Source organism: Ranitomeya variabilis, chromosome 1 (genome assembly GCF_051348905.1).
Source record: "Ranitomeya variabilis isolate aRanVar5 chromosome 1, aRanVar5.hap1, whole genome shotgun sequence".
Classification (NCBI taxonomy): Eukaryota; Metazoa; Chordata; class Amphibia; order Anura; family Dendrobatidae; genus Ranitomeya; species Ranitomeya variabilis.
In genome coordinates this window covers 283272004-283291291 of record NC_135232.1, presented here as the reverse complement: position 1 = coordinate 283291291, position 19288 = coordinate 283272004, and the positions used below count along the sequence as shown (strand labels likewise).

The 19288-nt window shown below is 41.3% G+C and overlaps 1 protein-coding gene across 3 annotated transcripts in view; it reads right to left on the bottom strand.

Annotated features, from left to right (window-relative positions):
- The window catches only part of TTC28 (tetratricopeptide repeat domain 28), an 806054-nt gene that overhangs the window by 196373 nt on the left and 590393 nt on the right, over window positions 1–19288 (bottom strand). For all 3 annotated transcript variants that reach the window (XM_077295116.1, XM_077295125.1, XM_077295135.1), the window contains 4 exons: window positions 15453–16794; window positions 13521–14044; window positions 6219–6328; window positions 2107–2236 (listed from right to left, as the gene is read on the bottom strand). In XM_077295116.1, the coding sequence (XP_077151231.1) occupies window positions 2107–2236; window positions 6219–6328; window positions 13521–14044; window positions 15453–16794 (2106 nt within the window). The remainder of the gene's footprint in view (window positions 1–2106; window positions 2237–6218; window positions 6329–13520; window positions 14045–15452; window positions 16795–19288) is intronic.

The window sequence follows — 19288 nt, the reverse complement described above, 5'->3', positions numbered from 1 at the left end:
GTTCAGAATTGTAGGTTTATGCACCACAGCAAGCCTTTGAAGGAGCCTACACCTTGAGGTTCGAGGGACTCCAGAGGCACCAGCAGCTTCAAATATCTGTTTGCTGCTTTGTAATGGCTTTTTAGCAGCTGCTCTCTTAATCCGATGAACTTGCCTGGCAGAAACCTTCCTCATTATGCCTTTATCAGCACAAACACATCTGTGCTCAGATACAGCCACAAATCTCTTAACAGTTCGATGATCACCCTTACGTTTTTGGGAAATTTCTAATGTTTTCATCCCTTCACCAAGGCATTGCACTATTTGATGCTTTTCAGCAGCAGAGAGATCCTTTTTCTTTTCCATGTTACTTGAAAACTGTGACCTGCTTAATAATGTGGAACATCATTTTAAGCAGTTTTCCTTTAATTAGAATCACCTGGAAAACTAATTATCCCATGTGTTTAAGATTGATTTCAGTGATCCATTGAGCCCTGAGACACAATACCATCCACGAGTTTATTTGAAAAACAAAACAATTAAATCTTTATGACACTTAAATCCAATTTGCATAATAATTTGGAACACAGTGTAAGCGAAAAATGGTAGAAAATGGCCCATTTATGTAAGCAGCATGTATCTAGGGGGGCAATAAAATAATTACTTCTTGGATGCTTTGGTCCTCCTACTTTTTTATATTTTATTGTCCATGGTTGCAAAGGATCACAGAAAAAGCTCACATTAATAGCGGTTGTCTTTACTAGTCTACAATGTCCCGCTGACTATGGGTCTCATGATCTGAACTAGCAGCATCACACGCGTAGAAGACACTTGAAGTTTAAGGCATAAGATCCATAGTTGGACGGGACTTATGGCCATACTAAGGACCAGAAAAAAAGCAGCTATAAACTAGGGAATATGATCAAATAAAAAATAATCAATAGTTAGCAACTAAATCCCCCGCTGCTCCAGTGAAGACAGGACAATGTTCCCAACCGGTCTTTGCATACTTTGCTGCAGCAATTATCATGGGTGGGGAACATTTTTTCTTCTAAGGGACATTTGGATATTTGTACCATCCTTCGCTAACTTCGCCTACAAAGTACTTCTGATGTTGGCACTGATGTCAGGATGTAATCTTTCATTGCACGAGCCTCATTGTTCAGTAGTGAACGCCGCGTGCCCATACTCACAGAAAAAGAAGACACTAACAGGCTGGTGGCCATCAAAACACAGCTGTCAGTCCAAGCACTGCAGTCCCCAGAAATCTGCTCGGGGGCTGGATAAAAGGTCATCATGGTCCGTAAATAGTCCGCGGGCCTGGGGCTTCTCACCCCTGTATTAGATGATTGCTGGTGGTTGAATGTACTACAAGAAGCTGCTAAGGCAAGTGATTGGCTGTGGCAGTCATGTGGAAGTATGTGATGTCATAACTGCACCAAAGCAAACAAAGACCGGCGGGGACCACAGGAGCACCTACACTGGAACAGCCACAGATTTAACAAGTGATTAATGGTTATTTCTAGTGATGAGCGAGTGTACTCATTGCTCGGGTTTTCCAGAGCACGCTTGGGTGACCTCCGAGTATTTGTTAGTGTTCGGAGATTTAGTTTTCATCACGGCAGCTGAAAGATTTACAGCTATTAGCCAGGCTGAGTGCATGTGGGGGTTGCCTGGTTGCTAGGGAATCTCCACATGTAATCAAGCTGGCTAATAGCTGTAAATCATGCTGCTGAGGCGATGAAAACTAAATCTCTGAGCAGTCATAAATACTCAGAGACCACCCGAGCGTGCTCTGGAAAACCCGAGCAACGAGTACACTCGCTCATCACTAGTTATTTCCCTATCATAGCACATTCTCTTCTAGGCTAATTTTTAACTCTTATCTGGAGTTCAGATTATTACACATGTAGGTCAGAGAATGTTCAATTTTTTTTTGAAGATCATTCTGTCATTGTGATTAAAGGGAGAGACAAGTAGTCTGTTGTTGGCGTATTTGCCATGGACAGAAGATAAATCCTTATGTGCTGATGTACAGACAGCAGTGCATTATTTGTGTGTGACAGGTCCCCGTAAGTGCCATGACAGCGGCCCTTGTCTGTGACTGAGGAATGCCGTTATTCTTACCGAGACTGATGAGCACCCGCTGCAGAGCCTGGTATGAGGACGTTTGCAGATCAAAGAGGGAGAGCTTGTAGTCAGTGCTGAGCTGCGCCTCACGCCGTATTGTTTCAAATAACGCTGAGGCTCTGTAAAGCTGAAACCAGAGAGAACACTTTGCTCATTAAATATCTGACAACCTGTCTTGAAATGTGAGTGTCCTAAGGGGACTGATGCTATTTTGGTCATTTCATACTATTGTAATTAAACTAGAATTATGCCAGCCAGTCTGAAGGAAGAGCAGATGCTGTGGTATATTTATTTACAGTGTGTGGTGTGTTTTCATTTATGGATATTGATTATGCTACAAATTTGAAACATGAGCCAACTGCGGCACAACCAAGCATGTTAAACGAGACATATATTAATTTATTCATGAAAAGGTGCAGGAAAGAATCTAAATATAATCCATACAAACAGAAATCTTTGTAATAATATGGTTTCACAAAAAAAACAACGAAAAACTCCTAGCAAAAATACAGCATCACTTTGTGATTATGGTTTTCTTGCACTACAATACTGATGATCTGATATCTGTGGTAATGATGCAGGTAAGGAAGACCTGTCACTTGCTTTAAAAATTGAGTGAAGTAACTTGTAAAAATCCCTGAGCTCCCTTCATTCGGAAATCTCTGCTTGTAGCACAACTGGGCGTTTCTTCAGAGTCATCTCTGGGGGCGGGAGCTTTCACCCCTCCCTTCCACATGCTACCAATCACAGCTCGACAATGTCTGGTACTGCTAGACGGCTAGATCAGCAGCCAAGGTGATTGGCAGCATGTGGGAGGGAGGAGTGAAAACTCAGGTCACCAGAGAGAACTCTGAAGAATTGCCCAGTTACACTACAAGCAGAAATTTCACATATTGCTCTCCAAACGCAATAAATGTGAATATCTCTGTAATGGAGTGACAAAGTAGAAAATGGAAGAAAAGCAGCAGAATCAAAGGAGCTTAGCTATTTCTTTTTTTGAGCATGTGATAAGTCCTCTTTAATGGGATTAAAGCTAGAATGCACCAGGTGCAGCACCAATCAATATAAATATATCTATCAAGACAATGGGGTGCAAAAACAGTGGAAAACTAAATATACAAAGGAAAGAGAAAAGAACCACTGGAGGATATGCACACCAAAAATAACGTAAGTTAAAAGAAAAAAAAACTATATTGACAAACAAAGGTTAAAACATGACTAAAACCATATCTGTCCCCCCTCCAATGAAATATATAAACTACCATATGACAGTGGGTGGATCTGTAAAAAGCATGTCCATAATACATCAACCATAACAACAATTTTGCAGCAAAACACACTGGCTGTAATCATCAAAATACTAATAAGTAGTACATAACATGCTTAGCCAAATTACAATATATGGAAAATGATGTCCAACAATACCAAAAGTCAGGCAGCACCCTAGATGGTAAAGGCAGCAGACCAATGTAATCTGCACAATTATTGCCCTGTAAATCCCAAGACAGGCTACAGTGCAATAGCAAACAACAACCTATATTATTCACAAATTTATTTGACTGATTTTTATCACATATTATATTATTAAATTATTATTCGCTGCATTATATATATTTTTATGTTTATTATACTGATCAGTTTGGACTTGCCCTGTCTTGCACATACGGGATTTTTATATATATATTTTTTATCTATCCCTAAGTAAACCTCGATTGGAGGAGATACATATTATCTATAGTTGTATGTTTTATATTCTTAATAAATAAATATCTGTTGTAGATTATACAATTTTAATAATAATAAAAAATTTCCATACGTTTTGGTGATGTTTTTTGTGATTGCAATTTATTTTTAATAAAAAATATATTTTATTTAATATAATCTGGTCTGAAGGAAATTTTTTAAGGGTTCATTACAGTGCAATAGCAGTCTGGATAAGCTGCTACAGAACCACCTCATCGGGCTAGCCGTGAACCCTTCAAGAGTGGGGAGCAGGAGGACCCAGGAATGCGGAGTCAGGGGGGCAAGAGGAGACCAGTACCCAGTGACCAGTCTCTTCTTGCCCCCCCCCTCCCCCCGACTCCGCATTCCTTTGTCCTCCATCACAGAAGGATTTCGGACGGCCTCCTCCATATTTCTATCTATCCAGCTACATCTATCTCTGTATAAAAGTTGGTTTTATTAGTTAGAAAACTAGCTTGTAATGACATAAAGGCTTACTCTATGTAAGAGCTGATGTTTAAAATGCATGGCATACGGATGCTAGGTGAGAAAAATCACATTTCACTTGCATGACACTTGTCCTACTTTTCAGGGACAACATCAGGCCGATTTTATTTACGCTGATGAGTATGAACCCTAATGCAGCAACTATAAATGGTGCAAAATTTTTGATGAAACCCAATTGCAAAAATAATTTCAGCCCCAACTACATGCAATAAAGTAAGAAAATAATTGTCTCCAAAGGTCAACAACGCCATTAACAAATAAGAAGCTGTGAATATGTATGGGAAATGAGTAATATTACAAATGATCAAGAAGTAAAACGTCTCCATACTTCAGCACTAGGATGCTATTGTTGCTTTGTCATTAATACTTCCTCACTTTTTAATAATTTTGTGCTTCCATCAGCATGTTCATTAATGCTGGGTGCACATATACATAATTTGATGTACTGTATTAATATAAACGGAATGTAATATTTATTGTTGTATCTTTAATGTTTTATTGCTTCTTAAGATTTAATAGGTTAAGGATCTCAAAGTAAAGAAAATGTGCCAGTGTGTACAAGAACAATAAACACAGTACAGGACTCAGATGTGCAGAGTGTTTAGTTTGGAGGCCTGACAACGATTTAATATAGCAATGATACCATTATTAAGGTAATGCTTTGCTTAAAATGGCTCCATAAGATGGGAAACAACTCTAAAAATATGTGTGTGGCAATCTGACTCTCTATCCTATGAATCCTTGAGGGGCTTCCTTGAGGGGCTGACCACTACTCGGACAGCCACTTCTTCATATTCTTAATATTTGCTCCATGTTAAATAATAACAGCTATATACTCACCGCCGATGCATTCTAGAGATGTCAGTGCCTGCTCTCCCAGAGCTCATGTGACGCTCATGTGTTATGTCACGCGAGCCCTGCAGTCAATCAGTGCTTGCTATCTACTCACTTCCTTAGGACAATACTGACACCCAGAAGAAGTGCGAGCTGCTACTCTATGATCTCCTCCAGAAGTCAGTTTCATCCAGAGGAGGTAAGTGTGAACCTGCCACTGATTGGCTGCATGGCTCACATGACATAATAAATGTCACGCAAGGCGACATAGCTGGAGCGACACCCATACCTGAGGTTAGAATAGCTGTTATTATTTTACATGGGGCAAATCTAGTGACTGAGATGAGGTTGTCCGAGTAGTGGGCAACCATTTTAATTAATGATATACAGTTGGAATTAATATCAGATTGGGGACGGTCCGATTCTGGGCAACTGATTGAAGAAGCCATAAAGCACACAAGAAGTGACACAACTCTTTATATGGCAAGGTCTCTTCCATAAATATGGAATAAAGAAGAAAGCATACTGTACTACTCATGGCCACTACACAATGTATGGAGCTGTGCTGGTTCTGGTTCCCCATAGCCTCTTCCATCACCTGATCAGAGGAGGTGCTGGTTTGAGCACTCACTGATTTAATATTGATCATGGATATCCTATCTGGGCACAGTGTGAAGGTTGTACCCAATCAGCGGCTATTGATTGGATGCAGCCATCGTGTGACATTGTTTATGACAAGAGACTGGAAGGGGAAATGGTAGGCAGTGTATTGGAGCGCCGCTGGTTTAGGGGGTGGGTACAGGCTTTTTTTTTAATTCTCCACCTTCGGCTCTTACACTATAACTTTTAAAGTTAAGGAAAAACTGCTTTCAACAAACTATTGGTGGTCTTAGATATGTTGTTGAAAAGAGAAGAATTCCAATTGTTTCAGTTTTGCTTCATGGAATAACATTTTCTTTAAAGCATGCGTCTAAACCACACAGCATAATCATATCCATCTTTCCCTCCAGTGTATGTATAATTCCATGACTGATACAAGCACTGACCTGGTGTTGAGCTTCTTCCAAATTCCCACTTGCCCAAAGCGAAAGTCCAAGTCGATGTCTAATTTTTGCTTCATCCTCTCTGCGGGCCAGCTGTTCTGCTAACCTCAAGCCTTTGTGTAAGACAAACAAGCAGAATGTAAGCTAATGTACACATGACCGTTCCCTCATCGACACATTAGAGATGGTTAATAAAGGGATCATCTTTCTAACGCTGAGACAACTTCTCATGTTTGTATAAACACTTGAGTCATTCACAGAAAATGTTCATTTCATGTTTCTATTCCAAATCTATATTTGTCAAGCTATATATGAGTGTTCCTGCCCAAGTGTACTGTTAATTCAACATTGGAGCCCTGGGGAAAGTGGTTTTCATCGATGTGATCCAACTGGTGTATGGTGTCCTACAGGGGATGCTCCATGGTTAAAAAGGAAGCAAACTAGCTAGCCTCCAGAACTAAGAATACTGTTAAGGTAGCACTCCAGCACTATTTTTGCACTTACAATCCTTACTCACCAGCAATTATCCACTTGTGTTAAGCTAAGATCAAATCTGTATTGGAAACTTCGTCGCAGATCTAGCCAAAAAATGTTGACAAAATAGTGCAGTTTTCCCAATAAGACTGATGGAAACTGAAAATTCCATGAAAGTTAACAGAGATGATGACAGCATAACTTAAAGGGGTTGACCACTACTTGGACAACCCCTTCTCAATCCCTATGTTTCCCCCTTGTAAAATAATAACACCTACACCCAGCTCCGATGCTATTCCAGATGTATCGGCAATTTCTCTCCCAGCTGCTGCTCTCTCTGAATGTGATTTGTCTGATAGTTTGAAGAGTGAATTGGCTGCTGATTGGCCATAGAGATTGTGTGACATAACAATGTGACATAACAAAAACATCAGCTCTCGCTTCCTCCAGATTTCTCCAAAGGAGAGAGTGAAGCCAAAGCTGATGATGTCACACAATCACCAGGAGAAGCAGTGCAAACACAGCACCAAATGTGAGGATAAGTGTTAGTGTTATTATTTTACAAGGGTGAAACAAGAGTATCGAGAAGGGTTTGTCAGAGTAGTGGATAATCCCTTTAACGTCTCATGCTTAGCAAATCTTGGGTTCCTCTCCCATCCAAGCTCTGCCCTCATTCTTCCTCTATACGTCACTCCATACAGCTGAAATATGGTTGTCTTAACTTTGCATTCACACATCATTTTTACATGGCCTGCGATCAGAAAGTGATCATGCCAGGAGATTCACAGTTGGGCCAGCAGGATATTGCTGCATGATCAAGGACTATAAAAATGATATGTGTATACACAGTTATATAAGAGATAGTGGTAGAGAAGGACCATTCAATGATTAGCTGTAGAATTTCGATAACGATCTCCAGTATCTATGTGTGCAGTTTCAGCCTGTCCCTTCTATGTCTAGATTGTAAGAACAGCAGATAGGAGTCTGCAGATGGATAGTTTGGATTGCTATGATGCTCCATTACTTATTGATGTCCAATTCTCCAAATTAACTAGTAGTAACACTGCTATTCCTTCACTGTTCATTTGAATGGATTACTGTTCCAATTGTCTGAACACTACAGGGAATGAGCTGAAGGGTTGGACACTGACTAAACATAATGTCATGTTTGCAAACAATTGGGGTTGAGGGAACATTTAAACCCCATCCTCAACCCTGGCTCCCTCACGGAAGTGTTTTTTCCAAACCCCGAAACATCCACTTTTGGTTTAAGAGTCTCAGGAATTTCAAAACAGTTGGCAACAATCTCCACACTTGGTAGAGGTCGGCAGTGTTACACAGCTGGTATTTGTCTTTAACAGCAGCGACAGCAGCGAGCCCTGATTGCTGCACTTTAACTATTTAGATGTCGATGTCAACCACTAGAGATTTGCACCTGCTCCAGGTGGCCCCCTGTGACACAATTGTGGGATGGAGATGATGACGTTCTCCAATGGCTCCTATCGTGGTACTATTGTGAAGCCAAGCCATAGACTAGCTTGATAGGAGACCATCATTTACACTAGATACTGCAATACATTAAATAAAAAAATAAAAAAAAAAATCTTTTTCCTCTTTATAAATAAAGAAATTAAAGAATAAAAACAAAACATATATGGTATCCCTGTGTCCCTAAATCTGATCAATCGAAATATAAACGTAATCAAATGTTGCATGCTGTAAAAATATATATTTTTTAACCACCGAGTTAAAAAATCATACAATTTTGGCATTACTGTAGTTATAATGAACCTGAAGAATCATACTACATGGTCATTGTTATAACACAAAGAATGGTTAAAAAATGAAACCTCAAAAATGATAGAGGAACTGAATTTGTTTACCATTTTGTCTCAATTACAATTATTTTCATGTTTTTCTATTGATTACATTGTAAAATGAATAGTGTAAATCAAAACCTCCAAAAATAATGACCTCATATAGCTATGCTGACAGAAAATAAAAAGATTATAGCTCTCGGAAGAAGGAGCGGAAAAGACCAAAGCGAAAGAAAAATTTAAAAAATCACCTGGAACTGAAAGGGTTAGAAGGTATCAACCACTGAAGACTTGCAATTTTATTTTTTCTATCTGTTTGCTAAGACAACACAGAAATATATATTGTTTCTTCTGCATACGCTATGTTGCAGTTCATTAATGCTTTCAACAGCTCTATTTGCTGTCAGTGACTTGAATTATTTAGCACTTACTGGCAGAGGTAGAAAATCTGCCAAGTTCATGTTCAGCTGTGCGGTCTGTTAATAGCATCCGACGTCCCCGATGAAGCTGAGCATCTACTGTAGGTCGGGACAATTTAGCTCTTAAACAGGTTTGCAACCTTTGACTATGAACATAAATGGTTTTGTTCACTGACAGCAAGAGGGAGACCATCTTGATGATGGTATGCACACGTTAAGCTGTCAATTTGAAGAACTAATGATCAGCAAAGTAAAGCACAGAAGCCAGATCCTCTGGTGAGACGGGTTCCTGATGCTGCTGAGATGAAGACCAATTCATACCAATCTCATTCAAAAAACCATCTAAGCAGCCAGGACTAAAGACAATAACTGTTGTGAATTTGCTTTTTGCTCCCTCTAGTGGTTACTAGTTTTTTGACTCTGGTTTTTCTGTCATTCCTTTTATCCGCACCTGGGTCGTTAGTTAGGGGTGTTGCTATATAAGCTCCCTGGACCTTCAGTTCAATGCCTGGCAACGTAGTTATCAGAGCTAGTCTGCTGTGCTCTTGTCTACTGATCCTGGTTCCAGTTATATCAGCTAAGTCTGCCTTTTGCTTTTTGCTATTTGTGTTGGTTTTGTATTTTTGTCCAGCTTGTTCCAAATCTATATCCTGACCTTTGCTGGAAGCTCTAGGGGGCTGGTGTTCTCCCCCCGGACCGTTAGACGGTTCGGGGGTTCTTGAATTTCCAGTGTGGATTTTGATAGGGTTTTTGTTGACCATATAAGTTACCTTTCTTTATTCTGCTATCAGTAAGCGGGCCTCTCTGTGCTAAACCTGGTTCATTTCTGTGTTTGTCATTTCCTCTTACCTCACCGTCATTATTTGTGGGGGGCTTCTATCCAGCTTTGGGGTCCCCTTCTCTGGAGGCAAAAAAGGACGGATCTTTGAGACCTTGTATTGATTATCGGCTTTTAAATAAGATCACTGTCAAATTTCAGTATCCTTTACCGCTGTTGTCTGACTTGTTTGCCCGGATTAAGGGTGCCAAGTGGTTCACCAAGATAGACCTTCGTGGTGCGTACAACCTTGTGCGCATTAAGCAAGGTGATGAATGGAAAACCGCATTCAATACGCCCGAAGGTCATTTTGAGTACTTGGTGATGCCTTTTGGGCTCTCCAATGCGCCTTCAGTTTTTCAGTCCTTTATGCATGACATTTTCCGGAAGTATCTGGATAAATTTTTGATTGTTTACCTGGATGATATTTTGGTTTTTTCTGATAAATGGGATTCGCATGTGGAGCAGGTCAGGTTGGTCTTTAAAATTTTGCGTGAAAATTCTTTGTTTGTCAAGGGCTCAAAGTGTCTCTTTGGTGTACAGAAGGTTCCCTTTTTGGGGTTCATTTTTTCCCCTTCTGCTGTGGAGATGGACCCAGTCAAGGTCCGAGCTATTCTTGATTGGACTCAGCCCTCGTCAGTTAAGAGTCTTCAGAAGTTCTTGGGCTTCGCTAACTTCTACCGTCGTTTTATCGCTAATTTTTCTAGCATTGTGAAACCTTTGACGGATATGACCAAGAAGGGCTCCGATGTAGCTAACTGGGCTCCTGCTGCCGTGGAGGCTTTCCAGGAGTTGAAACGCCGGTTTACTTCGGCGCCTGTTTTGTGCCAGCCTGACGTCTCACTTCCCTTTCAGGTTGAGGTGGATGCTTCGGAGATTGGGGCAGGGGCCGTTTTGTCACAGAGAGGCCCTGGTTGCTCTGTTATGAAGCCTTGTGCCTTTTTCTCTAGGAAATTTTCGCCTGCCGAGCGAAATTATGATGTGGGCAATCGGGAGTTGTTGGCCATGAAATGGGCATTTGAGGAGTGGCGTCATTGGCTCGAGGGTGCTAAGCATCGTGTGGTGGTCTTGACTGATCACAAAAATCTGATGTATCTCGAGTCTGCTAAACGCCTTAATCCGAGACAGGCCCGCTGGTCATTGTTTTTCTCCCGCTTTGATTTTGTTGTCTCGTATTTACCAGGTTCAAAGAATGTGAAGGCCGATGCTCTTTCTAGGAGCTTTGTGCCTGATGCTCCTGGAGTCGCTGATCCTGTTGGTATTCTTAAAGATGGAGTTATCTTGTCAGCTATTTCTCCGGATCTGCGACGTGTGTTGCAGAGATTTCAGGCTGATAGGCCTGAGTCTTGTCCACCTGACAGACTGTTTGTCCCGGATAAGTGGACCAGCAGAGTCATTTCCGAGGTTCATTCCTCGGTGTTGGCAGGTCACCCGGGAATTTTTGGCACCAGAGATCTGGTGTCCAGGTCCTTTTGGTGGCCTTCCTTGTCAAGGGATGTGCGGTCATTTGTGCAGTCCTGTGGGACTTGTGCTCGAGCTAAGCCTTGCTGTTCTCGTGCCAGCGGTTTGCTCTTGCCCTTGCCTGTCCCGAAGAGACCTTGGACACATATCTCCATGGATTTCATTTCTGATCTTCCGCTATCTCAGGGCATGTCCGTTATCTGGGTGATATGTGATCGCTTCTCCAAGATGGTCCATTTGGTTCCTTTGCCTAAGCTGCCTTCCTCTTCTGATCTGGTTCCTGTGTTTTTCCAGAACGTGGTTCGTTTGCACGGCATCCCTGAGAATATTGTGTCAGACAGAGGATCCCAGTTCGTTTCCAGGTTCTGGCGATCCTTTTGTAGTAGGATGGGCATTGATTTGTCGTTTTCGTCTGCTTTCCATCCTCAGACTAATGGACAGACGGAGCGAACCAATCAGACTTTGGAGGCTTATTTGAGGTGTTTTGTCTCTGCTGATCAGGACGATTGGGTGACATTCTTGCCGTTGGCTGAGTTTGCCCTTAATAATCGGGCTAGTTCCGCCACCTTGGTTTCGCCTTTTTTCTGCAACTCTGGTTTCCATCCTCGCTTTTCTTCGGGTCATGTGGAGCCTTCTGACTGTCCTGGGGTGGATTCTGTGGTGGATAGGTTGCAGCAGATCTGGAATCATGTGGTGGACAACTTGAAGTTGTCACAGGAGAAGGCTCAGCGCTTTGCCAACCGCCGCCGCGGTGTGGGTCCCCGACTACGCGTTGGGGATTTGGTGTGGCTTTCTTCCCGCTTTGTTCCTATGAAGGTCTCCTCTCCCAAATTTAAACCTCGTTTTATTGGGCCTTACAAGATATTGGAAATCCTTAATCCTGTATCTTTTCGTCTGGATCTTCCTGTGTCGTTTGCTATTCACAATGTATTTCATAGGTCCTTGTTGCGGCGGTACATTGTGCCTGTAGTTCCTTCTGCTGAGCCTCCTGCTCCGGTGTTGGTTGAGGGCGAGTTGGAGTACGTGGTGGAGAAGATCTTGGATTCTCGCCTCTCCAGGCGGAGGCTTCAGTACCTGGTCAAGTGGAAGGGCTATGGTCAGGAGGATAATTCCTGGGTGGTCGCCTCTGATGTTCATGCGGCCGATTTAGTTCGTGCCTTTCATGCCGCTCATCCTGATCGCCCTGGTGGTCGTGGTGAGGGTTCGGTGACCCCTCACTAAGGGGGGGGTACTGTTGTGAATTTGCTTTTTGCTCCCTCTAGTGGTTACTAGTTTTTTGACTCTGGTTTTTCTGTCATTCCTTTTATCCGCACCTGGGTCGTTAGTTAGGGGTGTTGCTATATAAGCTCCCTGGACCTTCAGTTCAATGCCTGGAAGCTTGCTGGAAGCTCTAGGGGGCTGGTGTTCTCCCCCCGGACCGTTAGACGGTTCGGGGGTTCTTGAATTTCCAGTGTGGATTTTGATAGGGTTTTTGTTGACCATATAAGTTACCTTTCTTTATTCTGCTATCAGTAAGCGGGCCTCTCTGTGCTAAACCTGGTTCATTTCTGTGTTTGTCATTTCCTCTTACCTCACCGTCATTATTTGTGGGGGGCTTCTATCCAGCTTTGGGGTCCCCTTCTCTGGAGGCAAGAAAGGTCTTTGTTTTCCTCTACTAGGGGTAGCTAGATTCTCCGGCTGGCGCGTGTCATCTAGAATCAACGTAGGAATGATCCCCGGCTACTTCTAGTGTTGGCGTTAGGAGTAGATATATGGTCAACCCAGTTACCACTGCCCTATGAGCTGGATTTTTGTATTCTGCAGACTTCCACGTTCCTCTGAGACCCTCGCCATTGGGGTCATAACAAATAACTACTTAAATTGACTTTGGATTTCTTCACACGGGGCCTTTTTAAAAATGGATAATGCAGTGTTTTAGGGCATGTTCCCACTTTGCGTTTTTGCTGTGTTTTAGTGAATGAGGTTTCTGAAATCTCATGCACATTTTGCTTATTTGTTACTTACAAATTTCAACTATCAAAATTTTATTTTTTTCACCTGCAGCCTGTCAATTCTTTCAGTGTTTTCAGAGCATTTTTCAGCCATTCCCATGAATGGGAAAAAGATGCATGTAAAAACACATGAAAAACGAGCGTATTTTTTGCAACGTGTTTTCTGCCAACGCTATTTTTGTTGCAGAAAAATCTGCTGCAAATACTCAAGGTGTGCTCAAAGCCTTACATTTCATTGTAAACACTGCACTTTAACATTCACTGTATATATCGCCTTTGGGATGACATTTTTAGCATTACTACTTTGTGGACATTCTGGAACTCACCTTCTTGTAAGTACATCACGGCTTGAGAATAGTTCTGTAAAGCATGATGAGTCCTTCCCAGACTGCTGTAAGCTAATGTCTTTGCTACCAAGTCATTCATTTCTGCTGCAATGCTAAGGTGCTGTTCCTGATAAACCACCGCTCTCTCAAAGTTTCCCAAAGATTCATAGGTTAGTCCCAGATTTCCGTAAGCCCGGGCTTGGCAAGATGGATTGTTGGTTTCTTCTGCTATCTGTAGGTCCAGCTGATGGTACTGTAACGCTGTATCAAATTCTCCCATCTGCTGATACACTCCACCCAGACCGCAGGCCGCATCACTCTCCAGTATCTGGTCTTTCATTTCTCGGGCAATGTTTAATTGACGTTCTAGACAGGATATTGCTTGCTCATAATTTCCTAGCTGACTGTGCAAATTACCCAGTTCACCATATGCCTGGGCTTTGTTTGATGTCTCCCCAAGTTCATGAGCAACCACAAGTTTCTTTTCAAAGCATACAAGTGACTGCTGTAAATTCCCCATGGACCTAGAGAAAAGAGAAAATGGGAAAAAGTGCTCTTAAGACTTCAAAACAAGCCAACATGAGCGCGTTTCATTGGCCTATATTAAACATTGCTTACTTTTACGTCTCTTAAGTGCTGTAGATTTATAAGCTTTACTACAGTTCTGCAAAGTATAAAAAACTGTTAATAGGCATATTTCATCTTATAAAGTGATTGCAAATCAAGAGTATATGTTATCACTTCATCATCGGATGGAACCCTACATCTTAAACCCCACTAATCCTGAGGATGAAGAAGACGCAGCACTGGTTCAAGTGACTCAAACCTTGCGGCTGGGAGTGCGGATGTGCAGGATGGAATTAGAAGAGGATGAAGCGCTGCAGCAGTATTGGTACCTCTTCATTCTCAGGATCAGAGTGCTTTGATCCAAACTGATTATTAAAGAGGCACTCCCTCCAAAGTTTTTGTGCTCTTAATATTTTGCAGTCATCATATTATTTAGCACTGTGTACCTACAATTGCTCATTTTTCCTTTCTGCCCAGCTAATTCTCCTCTTTTCCATTAGGTCTATGACATGACATGATTAAAAACTGACTAGCTGAATCCTCATTTCTTTGGTTTTGATAAGATTCTATATAGAGGAGTGGGCGGAGGAGAGAGGAACTAGAAGCAGAGCTCTCCCCTCTTTCTCCATCCTCTAGCCATCATAGCATCTTATCAACAGCAATTACAATCTCCTATCTCAGTAACGTAATAATCTGTCTTCCCTGAATACAAATTTTACCCATGAATTTAGAATTTGGAATAACACCTCCCTGCATCTTCAGCATTGCCTCAGTCTTGTTGGCAAGTACATCACTTTTGACCCCTGCAGCCAATCAATGTCGGCTACATGAGCTGTGGAACCCAGTGACTTGCTGCAGTGATTAAGAAAGCTGTAGTTGTAACATCATAGCTGAAGTCTGTCGACCACGATTGGGGCAGTGCTGGAGGATGAATAGCAGCAGCCAGTAAGGAGGGAAAAGATATTCTCAGAAAACCCCTTTAAATGTAAGGTTTCATTCAGGGGCAGTTGTAAAACATAGGACATCACACAATGTTCTCTGCGCAGTCCAGAACTGTGAGGTTTGAAATAGGTTACTTCCTAATCTAATTTGTATAGGAATATTTCCCGTGTTAAGAATAGCTCTGTAATACGGGTTTCAATCAATTAGTTGGATGTGCAGTACAAAAACAATATGGTCCTAAGTGCTTCAATTAGTGCAATAGTTCTGAAATGAAGAAAAGCATCAATAATGCCGAGAGATGTCATGTACATTACATCATATAGAATTGTAATTATTTGTTCATGGTACTGGATGTCTACCTATACATTATATACAGCCTACAACAGAAATGATATAACTGTTCATACTGAAGCATGCTCTCACCTGTGTCCATTCCCGAGTCCCCTGTATGCCTTAGATTGATCTTGTAGGCGGTTTAAGCTCTGGGCTACAGATAAATACTTTTCATAATACTTTATTGCTTCTTCATAATCTCCAAGTGCATCATAACAATCTCCCAAATTTCCATATGCACGGCCCCTGTCCAGTATGGAGTCATTTCCGCTAAGCTGCTGTAACATTGCTAGCTGCTGCTCGAAATAGCCGATGGCCTCCTCCATCACGTTCATATTCATCTTGGTGATGCCCATGTTGCCATACACCTGAGCTTCTATTGCTGGGTCTTTTAGCTTTTGCCCAAGTTCAAGTTGTTCTTCGTAGCATTTGAAGGCCATAGTATACTTCTCTAGAGACATGTACACTGCAGCCAGGTGACCGTGAGCTCTACATTCTCCGGGTAACTCATTCAATTCTTGGAAGACTTCAAGTTCTTGTGTATGATATCCCAGTGCCTTGTCATATTTCTGTATCATTCTGTAAGCACTGCCTAAAGCGGCATAAGCGCTAGCCTCAAGCCGTCTGTCTTTAACTTGATGGGCCAAGCTCAACTGCTGTTCATAAAATTTTATTGCACCATTTATATCTTTCTTTGCAACAAAAATATCACCAAGGTTCCCAAGAGCTCGAAACTTTGCTTGGGAATTATTTAAAGATTGTGCCAAAGACAAAAGATATTTCTGGCACTCCTCGGCTTTATTATAGTTCATTAGTGCCTTAAAAGCAAGGCCCAAGTTGCAATATGCCTTGGCCTGGCTTAGTTTGTCATGAAGATCCTTCGCAAGTGCCAGATCTTGTTCATAGTATTTTACAGCTTCTTGGTAATTCCCTAGGCAATAATGGGCATAACCAAGGTTGTGGCACACTTTTCCTTCACCCTCCATGTCCTGCAACTCTGGTGACAACCTCAAGTACTGTTCATAGAATGGTACGGACTGCATGTATTCACCGCGAGAGCAATGGAAGTTGCCAAGATTTCCCAGTGCTCGAGCTTCACTTTGAATATCCCGTAGTTCCCGGGCAATATTTAGATGGTTTTGGTAGTGCTGCAAAGCTCTGTCATGGGCACCTAAAGCTTGATATGCAACTGCTAGATTCCCATGAGTGGATGCTTGAGAAGCTCTGTCATTGACCTCCATAGAAATCTGCAGTTCTTGGCGATGGTATTTGACAGCTTGGTCGTACATCCCAAGGGCATTGTAAGCATTGCCCATGTTGCCATATGCCCGACCCTGGGCAGCATAATCATTTAATTCCTGGGCGATTGAAAGGTGAGTTTTATGTAATTTCAGTGCAGTTTCAAAGTCTCCTTTCATCTGATGAATTATTCCTGCAATGCAAAGTAACAAAACATTGATATTAACTTAGCATATTTAATTACAAGAGAAATCATTTGTGACATAGTTTTTATATGCAAGAAAAATGTGTAAATGATTCTTTTATAGCTCCCTTGAAACACATTCTGAGAGAACCATTTGTCTTACTCCGGTCGGCTTCATCTAAATGCTTAGTCCTTTTTTTTTTACACTTCAATGCAAAGATATATAACATTCACACTTCTTATTTATTTAACATACTCATGCCTGACCAGTATTGTCTGTCATGTGGGAACTACTAGAAAAGTGCACTGGTGTGCAACAGAGACTGAAGATCATATTAGCAAACGGCTTCTATTAATACTGGAATGCGCCGTCTTTATTATTAATCACAATGGATAATTGCCATTTTTCATTCCAGTGAGTAGCTATTTAATAATGTGAACCTTATATTGCACAGTGTTAATAATGGGCATTATGGCGCGTTATATAACTAGGTAACAGCTGTATACTTGGGTAACCCAGAAATAAATTTATGTATTGCTTTTAAACTAAGAGACACCGATGATAACCGGTCCTAAGGATGATAACCGGTCCTAAGGATGATTTCCAGTTCTAAGGATGATAACCGGTCCTAAGGATGATAAGCGGTCCTAAGGATGATAACCAATCCTACAAAGCAAGGGTCACCCATGGATAAATTAAAAGCATACTAAATCTCCTTTACCTCCAACCATCCATATATTAAAGAAAAAACCTTTCCGCTAGATTATGCAAATATTTAAATCCAATTATGTGGATTTTTCTACTCTGTCATTCCGATAGGACTGTGTTTCTGGATTCACCTCTACAGCCTAGACAGATTAATTGTAAAAGTGTCTTCTCTTTAGTTGCTTGTCTGCTACTATCGCCATCTACATTCCTGTGTTGGCTAAGGAGGTAAGGAGTTTAGTATTATGTGACAAATTAAATAAATATAACTTCACAAAATAAAATAAAAAGCATAAGGCAATGTCTTTGCATCCTTCTTCTATTGGTGCGTCATAATCCCGATTATAGTGACATATGGGCCTCATAAGTGGTTAAAGTCTGATTCATGTTGCTGAAGTCAGAGAAAGGCTTGTACATCTTAAAATATAATGACTCACATAAGAACTGCCTCCCCAGCTGTAAAATACTTGGGGTGCCTCATCAGAAGCTATCAATTTAAAGTGGTGGGAAACCAAACAAACCATCAAAAAAAACAATATTAACCTACTGAACCTCATCTTCACTCTTTCCTACTCTGTTACATTTCTCCTGACAGTCTCCTGGCTTATTTTTTTGGTGGGGACATCACATATACACTGATTGGCTGCAGCCTTCAGATTCTGTGATAACCAGAAAAGATTGTTTCTTACAGCTTGGACAAAATGCAAAGGCTGAAGTGATCAAGACCACTACATGGCTTCTGGTCAATCGACAGCCCCACCAGAAGAAGAAGGCAGGAGACCAGTGGGGAAATTGATGCAGAGTACAGAGGAACTGCGTCAGTCCAGTAACTGACTAGGCTTTTTTCCCCACCTCCCTGAGCTTATTTACATCCCGTTATGACTGAGCGCCGTAAATTTAGGGCGCTTGATTCAAGGTTTTAATCCGCGCTATTGTAATATTATAATGCAGGGTTAAGGCTACAAACTGGTAAGAGTAGCTATCAGACACAGCTGGGGACCGTAGAGAGAAGACAGAAGTGGTTTATTACCTCTTCTGTCTTCTAATTTTCCGGTTACATAGCACTCAATTAGCGCTATGTAGTGTATAGAGGTGTTAACATTGTCAATGTTTCTGTAGGACTTGACTATCACAAATAGATCAACTACAAAAAATGTAAAAAAAAAAAAGTAAAAATACATTTTACAAAACCTACACATATTAGGTATCCACACAACTGTAATAACCTGGAGAATTCATTCAACGGGTTAATCAGTGTGAAGTGTGAACAGTAAAAATATAAACAAAAATATAAACATCAGAAAACTAAGCCAAAAATATATTTTTCTATATTAGCATCACAAAAAATATATTAATTGCACAGTAATTTACATGTTCCGCAAAACACAGCAAAAAACAACAACATAATTTGTCTTCCATACAAGGCCCTATACAGACACATTAGTAAAAAAAATAAAAAGTTATGGTTCCTGGAAATAGGGTGCAAAAATTAAAACGGGATGGTCATTAAGGCCTTTTCTAACCTGGTCATTAATTATGCACAACTCTAACAAACAACAAACAGGCAATCCCTGCTTGTGTTGCGGCTGTCGGCAGCCATGTGGACTCAAACTTTGTGAGCACACCGAAATCACTCGGTTAGCACATGAGCATGCTGGGATAACACCTTATCCGAGCATGTTCGCTCACCGCCATTGGGCACCGATTCATTAAGACTGTTGTGAACAAGGGCCTTGATGAGAGGGCGTGCATGGGTCAGATGCCCCTGATTCATTATGAGGTGCCGGCCTCATAATA